The 13,435-nt window shown below is 36.2% G+C and overlaps 1 protein-coding gene across 13 annotated transcripts in view; it reads right to left on the minus strand.

Moving 5' to 3' along the window:
* Positions 1–13,435, minus strand: part of LOC129729587 (sodium/hydrogen exchanger 9B2) — a 292,387-nt gene that overhangs the window by 145,245 nt on the left and 133,707 nt on the right. For all 13 annotated transcript variants that reach the window (XM_055688270.1, XM_055688257.1, XM_055688259.1 and 10 more), the window contains one exon: positions 2,728–2,985. In XM_055688270.1, the coding sequence (XP_055544245.1) occupies positions 2,728–2,985 (258 nt within the window). The remainder of the gene's footprint in view (positions 1–2,727; positions 2,986–13,435) is intronic.

Genomic DNA, 13,435 nt, shown 5'->3' on the forward strand with positions numbered 1-13,435 from the left:
TGGCGGTTTCAAAATTGATATAGGTGGACAACATTCATCCACTTTCTTCCCCTTTTCTCAATGTCGTGAAAGGCTCGAATCATACTCGAAAACGCCTGTATATAAAGTTTACGATGAATTTGTCGGTGATTTACTTGTAATAATAAGTTTGATATACTTCCTTGGCTACGCCACTGAAATACAGAAAAATACAATTTGGCTCAGTATTCAAGCTTGGCGTTAAAGAATTTACAAATAACTAATTTGCCCCCCCCCCCCCTTATCACGCTAATGAAATACATAAAATGAAAAGTCGCTGAAACACATCACCCACTATAGCTTCCACATACCGAATTTGATGATGATCGGTTCAGCGGTTTTAAAGTTGTAAAAAAGTGATATGGCTCATCTCCTTCCTTATACTTACTACGCCAATGACTTGTTAAAAAGTCTCAAATGACACACTTGTGTTACAAAAATATGCCTCACACGAAAAATCCTCTGCATTTCAAGTTGAACGATTATTGTTGTAGACGTGAAGACGTTTATAGAGTACAAATAACCTCCCCCTTGCTTAAGCTGATGAGATAGAGCAAAGCTAATATTTTAGTGTTACTCCCTATCCTCGAAAACCCCTATGTACAAATTTTCACGGCAATCGGTTCAGTAGTTTTTGAGTCTATAGGGAACAGACAGACAGGCAGACAGACATTCGAAATTATAGATATAGATGAAATTAGTACACCCCCCCTTACTACGCCACTGGGATACAGCAAAATAAATGTTATAAAAACATACCCACCTATCGAAATTGGCACGGAGATCTAGTAAGGTGTTGAGGAGTTAAAAATAGTAAATTAACCCCCACCCTTGCCACGCTAATGGAATATATAAAATTATTATTACACTTATTATTATTAAAACAGCTACCATATACTCTACATACCGAATTTAATGCTTATCGGGGCAGCAGTTTCAAAATCATCGAAGGTGGACATCGTTCAAGACCCCCCCCCCCCTTCATCATTGCAACGCCTCTGAGCTAAGTCTAACATGGCCAGGCCCGGATTTGAGGGGGGGGCAAAGGGGGCAAAACCCCGGGCCGTCCGATTCAAGGGGCCCCCTAGTCCTGGGGCGACCTTTTTTTCGCTCGTCACCTTCCACAACGTTACCTCTTCTGAATGTTTTAAGAATTTAAGAAAAGAGGGCCTCACAAACAAATTTGCCGCGGGCCCCCCAGTGTCTAAATCCGGCACTGAACATGGCATCGCAAAACTACACCTAAGACTCAAAAACATCTGTATATAAATTTGCACGGTGATCGAGGAGGAAGTTTTCACGTTCATGGACCACAAATTCACTCCCCCTTGCCTACGCATATGACATAGAGTAAAACTAATATTTTAGGATTACTCCTCGTACTTGAAAACCCCTATGTACAAATTTTCACGGTAATCGGTTCAGTAGTTTTTGAGTCTATAGGGAACAGACAGACAGACGCTCGCCTTTATAGATACAGATTATTAGAAATTCCAAACTTTGTTTAAAGAATAAACTTTTGATTCACAAACAAATTTTTAGACAAACAATGCTTTGAGCTGTACCGATCTGGTCAAGTTGTTGTTTAACAAGGAAGAAAACGCTTCAGAGGATTCAGAATAAAATTCTGAAAATAATTTTGAAGCGTCCTCCTTGGTGTGGTACACTCGAGTTACATAGACTTACTGGTGTTGAAACATTAGAAGCTATGTCAAATAGAATTATTAACAATTTTCGACAAAATCGTTGCAATCCTCAATTGCTACGATAAGCTCTGTTTATAGCCAGTAAATTAGTTATTAAGTTAGTTGTAAGTTTACTTCCCTTTCTTGATAAGTAGGTTTAAATCCCTACTAATGATAAGTCCTAATAGCGAAAGCAAACAAATTACAACAATTAAAATTACAATTTTTCTAATAGTGTTGAGTCACCATTTGTGATTGGACACACATACTCATTATTTACTAATATTTATCATAAATACTTAAACTACTAACAAATCCCCCTTATTAAAAAATGGTGATGTCTCAGAAGTAGGCTGGTTCGATCATGGTTCAATGCTGGTCCGATCATGATACAAAACAGGTCTTTGCGTTTTATCAATAGTTCCAGTTTTAAAGCAAATATTTCATATAAACAGTGTTTCTACATTAAATTTAAATGTTTGCAGAAGCATATTACTGGAAAACATACTGCAATCTTTAAATATCTGACTCTAAAATCACTACTTGAAAACATGACTAGATAACAATTGTAAGGACAAATTGTACTCGAAATAGTACATTTTTTAAAACTTTTTTAATAATAGTAATACTTAAGCAATCTGAATGAAACTTTCTGAACATCATCAGAAGAAGTTTTTTGATGATGCGACCAGGGCCGGATTTAGACACTGGGGGGCCTGGGGCAAATTTGTTTGTGAGGCCCTCTTTTCTTAAATTCTTAAAACATTCAGAAGAGGTAACGTTGTGGAAGGTGACGAGCAAAAAAAGGTCGCCCCAGGACTAGGGGGCCCCTTGAATCGGAAGGCCCGGGGCATTTGCTCCCCTCAAATCCGGGCCTGGATGCGACTACATATTTGATACAGTTTTTAATTCAACTGTTGAAAAATCTCGCATATAAAAAATGGTCCGATTATGGTACATTTTCTGACTCTTCCGATCATGATACAACACCCTATTTTGTTTCAAATTTCTTGAAATTACTTACCAATGAATACGATAGATATTATCCTAGCAAACTGACGGTAGGATGGGCATAGAGGGTAGGGGCACACTTTTTGCCATCCTGGAGGCTCCCATGAGGGTGTGCTATATTCCACTCTGCATCGCATACACAGTGCGTAGATCCAAGACTGTTCGAGGGGGGCATTTTGATGGTCGTTGTCATATTCTTGACTGATTTTAGAGAATGCTTCTGAGAAGGATGGTTTTTTGCTTCGGCTGGCGTCGCCGTTAACTCGCTGGTCTGTTCAAAACATAAAAAGTAAAAGAGGAGAATCCAAAAATCTTAATTTTCAAAATAAATAGTTTTAAAAATGTTTTTTAACCACTGGGCCTGTTATAAGTTGATAAATAAATGGCTCATCGCTTAAACCAGTACTTAATTGTGAATACATATTGAAAATATTAACTTTTCGTTTCTTATAATGTGAGAAATTATTTAAGTTTATTGCTGGAAAACTGAAAACTGTTCACATAGTGTATTAAAAACTTAGAATCGTATTATGTTTTATGTTTAAGGGGAAATGATACCTCAGAAGTTTCAAAAAAACTATTTTGTTTTTATCTTGAAGGACACTTTAAAGGCTACAGTAGTTGACAAAATTTTATATAGTAGTGGGAGACTCTGTTTATGTTCTTCTCGCTCATTTCGTGTAAGCCCTCTCTGCACTTCGCTATATGAGCAGAATCGCGCCAAATGATCTGGAAATACGCGAAAATTTAATCGACCATTTTTGATTTGAATGAAACTTTGCACACGTATTTAGCTCAGCAAACTGAGCATTTTTCACAAATGGAGAGATTTTTTACACCCATGAGTTATATTCTAAAAGGGCGTATGCCTTTTGGCATAGGTTTTATTCGAAACATTGTAGCCCGGAAACCGTTGGTTGTATGGAAAAACTGTCTGAAAATGAGTTGTAAGGAACTAAAAATGCATCATAAAAAAAATATACGCTGAACAAAAAAAAATCTGGCCAAAAAAAATTAAAAATAAACATTAAATTTCAATTAAAAAAAAAGAGTTGAATAGAAGAAAAGAAACTTGAAGTTAATACGCAACTTTAAAAAAAAGACCAGGTCTGAGAAATGAAAAATATTTTTATTATGGTAGATTAATATTTTTATAAAAATTCTAATTCAAACATTTTTCAAAATATTTGTATTCTGATGATTTTAAAAGATTCAAAAAGTCATTGTGAATCAAGAAGCTCTTGGTAGTTAACAATCCAAAGGCATCGGTTTTGGAGTTATTTTGAATTTAAGCTCGAAAAATTATTAAAATTTTGGAAAATACACGTTTTTCTTAATTTGTCCGTGGTTCTCCAGCAAAAACCATACGTTCATTGGAATGCTTGATCAAAAATATACAATTAAAATGTCACGAATTGAATACATTAAGAGTCGCTTTTGCACATACTGTCGCTTATCATCTGTTCTCACCGATACTTAGTCCCTTTGCCCTGGCATGGCTCTACTAACCTGGTCACTGTCATAAAACTGCAATACCTCGTTTTTTACTTTCAGGGGCAATCCATGTCCAAGCCCATGACCAATATTCCACTAACCTCTGATATGCGCCGAGCCTGTTTCACAATGTATTCCGTTGTTTCAAACTGTTCTGTTATCGTTTATTGGTTCCAAGATTTCGGTAGAACCAAAAGTATTCTTACTTTATCTTCCCTCGAGCATTCGGGCGCAGTAAATTTTTCTTTTAACTGCAAAATCATCTCGTCGAAATCTCTCGCTTTACGTTTCAATAAATCCAGGTCATCTTCAGTATCAAAATCGAAAATGTTTTTTCTTATACCGTCAGTAATGTTCAGATACTTTCTAGGATATTTTCCTGATTGAGTTTTGCCAGTGATAACGGTAAAACGTTGATTCCAGCTAGGCCTTTGTTGAATAACTCAATTTTCTGTGTTCTGGAGTATTCTTTTTGAATGCTTTCTTGAGAATATGATGATACGATTGTTGTAGTAGTTGGTATCTCCGCCATTTCGTATACAGATGCAGATGGTTGCAACTCCGTCGGTAGAATGTTTCTTCCACATCATGTTGATGGTTCCATGAATAAATTGTGTGGATGCTCTTCGAGATAAAATTCATCTTTTACTTTGAAACAATATAATCTACTCTAGGGTGCAATTCATCGTATGGAAAAAAAGTGACCAGAAAATTTCAAAAAAAAAACCGATACAAAATGTTCATCTGCTCGAAAAAACACCCTGTGCAAAATTTCAGCTTCAACGGACTTAAAATGGGGTGGCGCAAAGCGATTGAAGTTTAGCTCTTTTGAAAACCGAAAAATCACCCAAGGGGTTTTCGATTTTTTTTTATGCCAAATGACTTAAAAACGCATGAAACGCCGAGAATTGGTGTCAGCTGAAAAAAACTTTTTTTGCAAAATTTTACTCTCTGGGACTTTTTTTTGCACAGAGTAGTCTGATACATTTTCGTTTTTTTTTCGGTTTTCAAAAAAGCCAAACTTCAATCGCTTTGCGCCACCCCATTTTAAATCCGATTGAGCTGAAATTTTGCGCAGGGTGTTTTTTCGAGCAGGTGAATATTTTGTATAGGGTTTTTTCTGAAATTCGAGATGACCATTTTGGCTGGCACCCTAATCTACACGAATCACAAATTGATTAAGGCGTATTAGAATGAGCTTGACTTTTCAATATTTTTAATTTTGCAATAACGTTTTCGTTTCATTTGCGTAAGCTTGAAGAGCACCGACGATCAGGAAAGGGTTCACAACAGCACTTGGGCTTGGTGTATTCCATTTTCACTGTATTAACTTTCACAAAATGCAAACTGTTACTAACACTTCTGGAGAAGTGCAATCGTATTTATATACGAAAACAGATATTATAGGTAACCCAGTAGTTCTTGGTAGCGTACTTTACAAATCGTTATTATTAGTAAACAAGTAGCACGACAAACATATTTTTATAAAACATTCTGCAAGGAGGAATGTGTAGGTAGGCTAAGGTATAGCGCCTGAGTTATTTATCCAATCGTTTTGTTGTCGAAGAATGAATTGTTTATTTTTGATCAAGCATTCCATTGAACGTTTTTGCTGGAGATACGGATAAATTAAGAAAAACGTGTATATTCCTAAATAATAATAGGGGTCTTCACATCGAGCTCGTATACGAATACCCAGCCGTAAACTGTGTATCTTCCACTACTCGTCAATGGAGGTGAGTATTTTTACGGCTGGGTATTTGTTTACGAGCTCGATGTGAAGACCCCTAATAATTTTTCGAGCTTAAATTCAAAATAACTCCAAAACCGATGCCTTTGGAATGTTTACTACCAAGAGCTTTTTGATTCAAAATGACTTTCTGCATCTTTTGAAATCATCAGAGTACAAATATTTTGAAAAATGTTTAAATTAGAATTTTTATAAAAAAATTAATCTACCATAAAAAATTATTTTCCATTTCTCCAAGTTTCTTTAAAAAACCTAAATTAATCCACCTAGCGGTCAGACCCAGCCTTTCTCATTCAATTTTTTATTTGTAAAAATAGATTTACATGAACGCTTCAATCCAATGAATGTATATTCACTCTTTAGGTTCTAAAATATTGATGTTGTAATCTTTACATATAAAAATGCAGTCAAGTCTGTCTGTCTGTCTGATCCATATAGGCCCGAAAACTACCGAACCGATCGACGTGAAAATTTGTATGTAGGGGTTTTTGGTGCCGATGAAGGTTCCTATGATAGTTTGAGACCCCTCCCTCTTCTGGAAGGGAGGGGTCCCATAAAAATGAAACATAAATTTCTGCACAACTCAAGAACAAACCAAGCAAATGAAACCGAATTTGGCATGTGGATGTTTTAAGGGGTAACTAATATGTCCATAATAGTTGGATGAAACACAAAATCGTGCACATCTCGAGAACTAATCAACCAAATGGAACAAAATTTGGCAGGTAAATGTTTTAAGTGGTAACAAATATGTACATAATGGTTTGAAACCCGACTCCCTCTTCTATAAGGGAGGGATCCCATGAAAATGAAACACAAATTTCGCACAGCTCAAGAACCAATCAAGAAAATACAACCAAATTTGGTATGTGAATGTTTTTAGAGGTAACAAATATGTCCATAATGGTTTGACGCCCCTCCCTCTTCGGAAGTTCACGTTTCTTCACAAATTTCTGCACATCTCGCGAACTAATCAACTAAATGGAAACATATTGGCATATTGGTGAATGTTTTTAGTGGTAACAAATATGTTCCATAATCGACCTCAGACAACATTTTGGATTGTAAGATGGCAACTTCCGGTTTCTGGAAAACAGCCGAAAATGGCCGATTTCCACCCAATATAATGATATCCGTATCTAGAATAATACACAGGAGCTAAAATCGACTACAGATAGCATTTTAAATTCTAAGATGGCGAGTTCCGGTTTCTGAAAACAGCGGCAAATGACCAAATACCACCCAATATGGGTATTTCCGGAACCGTAATGATGCACTGGAGCCACAAATCGACTTCAGACAACATTTTGAATTGTAAGATGGCAACTTCCGGTTTCTGGAAAACAGCCTGAAATGGACGATTCCCATTAAATATTAGTATTTCTGGAACCAGAAAGATGCACAAAAGCTAAAAATTGATCACAGACACACTCTTGAATTTCAAGATGGTGACTTCCGGTGTCTGGCAAACAGCCGGAAATGACCAGATACCATTCAATATGAATGTTTTCGGAACCAGAATTACGCCCAGATGACAGAAATTGATTTCACAGGCAATTTTAAAGTCCAAAATGACGACTTTCGGTTTCTGAAAAACAGTCCAAAGTGACCAAATATCACCCAACATGAGTTTTTCTTTAACCAGTATCCTATATACCATTTTGAAATCCAAGATGGCGACTACCGGTTTGTGAAAAACAGCCTAAAATAAACAAATACTATCCAATATGAGTATCTCTGGAACCAGAATGATGCAAGGAGCTATCAATTGACCTCAAGCACCATTTTGAATTGCTAAATGGCAACTTATAGGCAACAGTCGGAAATGACCGAATAATACTCAATATGGATATTACCGTAAACGTGATGATGCATAGAAACCAAACATTGACCCTGGACACTATTTTGAATTTGAAGACGACCACTTTTAGTTTCTGGAAAACAACCAAAACTACCTCCCAATATGGGTATTTACGGTGTCAGATTGATGCCAGAAAGTCTGCTGATAATGACAGAATACCACCCAATATGAATATATTCAGAATTAAGGCGATGTACAGAAGCCAAAAGACGAGGATGTTGTCATTTCGATAAAACCAATCATTTCAAACGATTTGTTATTTGACTTTGATCATATCCTATGGCCGATTCGTCGTGCATTTGCAGACTTCAAACAAACCGCAAGTAATCAATGAACTTGGAACGTTCAAATAGTACGACACCACATTTAAATTATGTTGAGGCCACATATATCGATCAAAGCAGGTATAGTTTTAAATAGCCTTTGAATTTCTCTCCTTTCCATTACTTTTGAGCCACATATCAAATTGTTAGGAAGTTTGTTATTTGTAAGTTTGAGAGATGACTCGTTCGTATGACACTAGTTATGTTCAAATAAGTCATGTAATCTTTGAGATAATAGACTTTCGTTGTTTTATTAACAATTTAATACATAACGGTTGCTTGAGTTCGATTATTATCAAATGAAATAGGAACGTGTAGGGCAGCTAAACTTTGAAACCACGTGTTCAATCATAATTCATCAATTAACCCTTAAATAGCCCGCTCATCTGATAATAATAATCAAATCGGTTGTGTAGTTTCTGAGATAATGAAGTTTCGTGATTTTCACAAGTCGGCACATTACAAATGGAGTTACAGTTCGATTACAGTAAAATTCAATAGGGTCTTCTGCGGCAGCTAGACCATTCATTTGACACTAATTTTGTGGAAATCGGGTCAGCCATCTCTGAGAAAAGTGAGTGAGAATAAAAATCTGCACATACACACACACACATACACACACACACATACAGAAAATGCTCAGCTCGTAAAGCTGAGTCGAGTGATATATGCCATTCGGCCCTTTGGAGCACTTTTATACTTTCGGATTTGCAAATGATTGCTATACCTTTCTAGGAGAAAGGCAAAAATTAAAAAAAAAAAAAACTAAATTAATCCACCTAGCGGTCAGACCCAGCCTTTCTCATTCAATTTTTTATTTGTAAAAATAGATTTACATGAACGCTTCAATCCAATAAATGTATATTCACTCTTTAGGTTCTAAAATATTGATGTTGTAATCTTTACATACAGTCAGGTTTTTTTTACGCGGGGGATACGTACCTCGTAAAAAAAACCGCATAAAAAAACCGCGTTAATTCGAAAATCCGCGTAAAAAAAACCGCGTTAATTCAAAAATCCGCGTAAAAAAAACACGTTTTTTAAAAAATCCGCGTAAAGTAGTCCAGCAAGAAGGGCTTTAGAAAAAACCCGAGACACTCTAGAACCAGTATTTAATACATTATATAATTGTCCTCTTTGACGGTCATTCCGGAGTATTTTTTGGACTAATTCATTCGGAAATTCATTCGGTTCATTCGGAAATTAGTGAAAATTTTTTTGAATTAGCGCGGTATCGCGTAAAAAAACCGCGTTAATTCAAAAATCCGCGTAAAAAAACCGCGTTGATTCAAAAATCCGCGTAAAAAAACGCGTTAATTCAAAAATCCGCGTAAAAAAAACCTCGTAAAAAAAGACCGCGTATAAAAAAACCGCGTAAAAAAAACCTGACTGCATAAAAATGCAGTCAAGTCTGTCTGTCTGTCTGATCCATATAGGCCCGAAAACTAACGAACCGATCGACGTGAAAATTTGTATGTAGGGGTTTTTGGTGCCGATGAAGGTTCCTATGATAGTTTGAGACCCCTCCCTCTTATGGAAGGGAGGGGTCCCATACAAATGAAACATAAATTTCTGCACAACTCAAGAACAAACCAAGCAAATGAAACCGAATTTGGCATGTGGATGTTTTAAGGGGTAGGTAACTAATATGTCCATAATAGTTGGATGAAACACAAATTTGTACACATCTCGAGAACTAATCAACCAAATGGAACAAAATTTGGCAGGTAAATGTTTTTAGTGGTAACAAATATATACATAATGGTTTGAAACCCGACTCCCTCTTCTATAAGGGAGGGATCCCATGAAAATGAAACACAAATTTCGCACAGCTCAAGAACCAATCAAGAAAATACAACCAAATTTGGTATGTGAATGTTTTTAGAGGCAACAAATATGTCCATAATGGTTTGACGCCCCTCCCTCTTCGGAAGTTCACGTTTCTTCACAAATTTCTGCACATCTCGCGAACTGATAACTATATTGAAACATATTGGCATATTGGTGAATGTTTTTAGTGGTAACAAATATGTTCCATAATCGACCTCAGACAACATTTTGGATTGTAAGATGGCAACTTCCGGTTTCTGGAAAACAGCCGATTTCCACCCAATATAATGATATCCGTATCTAGAATAATACACAGGAGCTAAAATCGACTACAGATAGCATTTTAAATTCTAAGATGGCGAGTTCCGGTTTCTGAAAACAGCAGAAAATGACCAAATACCACCCAATATGAGTTTTTCTTTAACCAGTATGCCGTTTAAAATCCAGAAATTGTCTGCAAATGCCATTATGAAATTCAAAATGGCGACTTCCGGTGTCGGAAAAACAGCGGCAAATGACCAAATACCACCCAATATGGGTATTTCCGGAACCGTAATGATGCACTGGAGCCACAAATCGACTTCAGACAACATTTTGAATTGTAAGATGGCAACTTCCGGTTTCTGGAAAACAGCCTGAAATGGACGATTCCCATTAAATATTAGTATTTCTGGAACCAGAAAGATGCACAAAAGCTAAAAATTGATCACAGACACACTCTTGAATTTCAAGATGGTGACTTCCGGTGTCTGGCAAACAGCCGGAAATGACCAGATACCATTCAATATGAATGTTTTCGGAACCAGAATTACGCCCAGATGACAGAAATTGATTTCACAGGCAATTTTAAAGTCCAAAATGACGACTTTCGGTTTCTGAAAAACAGTCCAAAGTGACCAAATATCACCCAACATGAGTTTTTCTTTAACCAGTATCCTAAATACCATTTTGAAATCCAAGATGGCGACTACCGGTTTGTGAAAAACAGCCTAAAATAAACAAATACTATCCAATATGAGTATCTCTGGAACCAGAATGATGCAAGGAGCTATCAATTGACCTCAAGCACCATTTTGAATTGCTAAATGGCAACTTATAGGCAACAGTCGGAAATGACCGAATAATACTCAATATGGATATTACCGTAAACGTGATGATGCATAGAAACCAAACATTGACCCTGGACACTATTTTGAATTTGAAGACGACCACTTTTAGTTTCTGGAAAACAACCAAAACTACCTCCCAATATGGGTATTTACGGTGTCAGATTGATGCCAGAAAGTCTGCTGATAATGACAGAATACCACCCAATATGAATATATTCAGAATTAAGGCGATGTACAGAAGCCAAAAGACGAGGATGTTGTCATTTCGATAAAACCAATCATTTCAAACGATTTGTTATTTGACTTTGATCATATCCTATGGCCGATTCGTCGTGCATTTGCAGACTTCAAACAAACCGCAAGTAATCAATTAACTTGGAACGTTCAAATAGTACGACACCACATTTAAATTATGTTGAGGCCACATATATCGATCAAAGCAGGTATAGTTTTAAATAGCCTTTGAATTTCTCTCCTTTCCATTACTTTTGAGCCACATATCAAATTGTTAGGAAGTTTGTTATTTGTAAGTTTGAGAGATGACTCGTTCGTATGACACTAGTTATGTTCAAATAAGTCATGTAATCTTTGAGATAATAGACTTTCGTTGTTTTATTAACAATTTAATACATAACGGTTGCTTGAGTTCGATTATTATCAAATGAAATAGGAACGTGTAGGGCAGCTAAACTTTGAAACCACGTGTTCAATCATAATTCATCAATTAACCCTTAAATAGCCCGCTCATCTGATAATAATAATCAAATCGGTTGTGTAGTTTCTGAGATAATGAAGTTTCGTGATTTTCACAAGTCGGCACATTACAAATGGAGTTACAGTTCGATTACAGTAAAATTCAATAGGGTCTTCTGCGGCAGCTAGACCATTCATTTGACACTAATTTTGTGGAAATCGGGTCAGCCATCTCTGAGAAAAGTGAGTGAGTCCAAGTAGTCTTCGGAATATGTTCCTTTGCATAGCTGGATTTCACATTTTTAAACATAACAGGCAAAGTAATAGTCCGATTGCAAAACAAATCAATAGGGTTTTATAAGGCAATATGACCTTCCATTTGACACTGATTTTATAAAAATCGGTACAGCCATCCCTGAGAAACATGAGTGAGATTAAACAGTCTTCAGAACACGTTTCTTTTCATAACTTTTGAACCACAAGTTCAATCTTTATGAAATTCAAAACTTAAGGGTTTTCTAGGTAGCCCGTTCTTTTGAGACTAATTTTGTTCAAATCGGTTGTGTAGCTTTTGAGATATTGATGTTTCATGATTTTCACATTTTTAAACATAACCTCTAAACTAAAAATCCGATTACAATTAAATTCAATAGGGATTTATGGGGCAACAAGACCTTTCATTTGCAATTAATTTCATGAAAATCGGTCCAGCCATCTCTGAGAAAAGTGAGTGAGAATAAAAATCTGCACATACACACACACATACACACACACATACAGAAAATGCTCAGCTCGTCGAGCTGAGTCGAGTGATATATGCCATTCGGCCCTTTGGAGCACTTTTATACTTTCGGATTTGCAAATGATTGCTATACCTTTCTAGGAGAAAGGCAAAAATTAAAAAAAAAAAAACTAAATTAATCCACCTAGCGGTCAGACCCAGCCTTTCTCATTCAATTTTTTATTTGTAAAAATAGATTTACATGAACGCTTCAATCCAATAAATGTATATTCACTCTTTAGATTCTAAAATATTGGTGTTGTAATCTTTACATACAGTCAGGTTTTTTTTACGCGGGGGATACGTACCTCGTAAAAAAACCGCGTAAAAAAACCGCGTTAATTCGAAAATCCGTGTAAAAAAACCGCGTTAATTCAAAAATCCGCGTAAAAAAACACGTTTTTTAAAAAATCCGCGTAAAGTAGTCCAGCAAGAAGGGCTTTAGAAAAAACCCGAGACACTCTAGAACCAGTATTTAATACATTATATAATTGTCCTCTTTGACGGTCATTCCGGAGTATTTTTAGGACTAAGTCTTTTACTAGATAAACACCTAAACGTTTCTGGTTCCAAACTCACGTTCATTCGGAAATTAGTGAAAATTTTTTTGAATTAGCGCGGTATCGCGTAAAAAAACCGCGTTAATTCAAAAATCCGCGTAAAAAAAACCGCGTTAATTCAAAAATCCGCGTGAAAAAACGCGTTAATTCAAAAATCCGCGTGAAAAAAAACTCGTAAAAAAAGACCGCGTATAAAAAAACGGCGTAAAAAAAACCTGACTGTATAAAAATGCAGTCAAGTCTGTCTGTCTGTCTGATCCATATAGGCCCGAAAACTACCGAACCGATCGACGTGAAAATTTGTATGTAGGGGTTTTTGG

The sequence above is a fragment of the Wyeomyia smithii genome, chromosome 3 (assembly GCF_029784165.1).
Source record: "Wyeomyia smithii strain HCP4-BCI-WySm-NY-G18 chromosome 3, ASM2978416v1, whole genome shotgun sequence".
NCBI lineage: Eukaryota > Metazoa > Arthropoda > Insecta > Diptera > Culicidae > Wyeomyia > Wyeomyia smithii.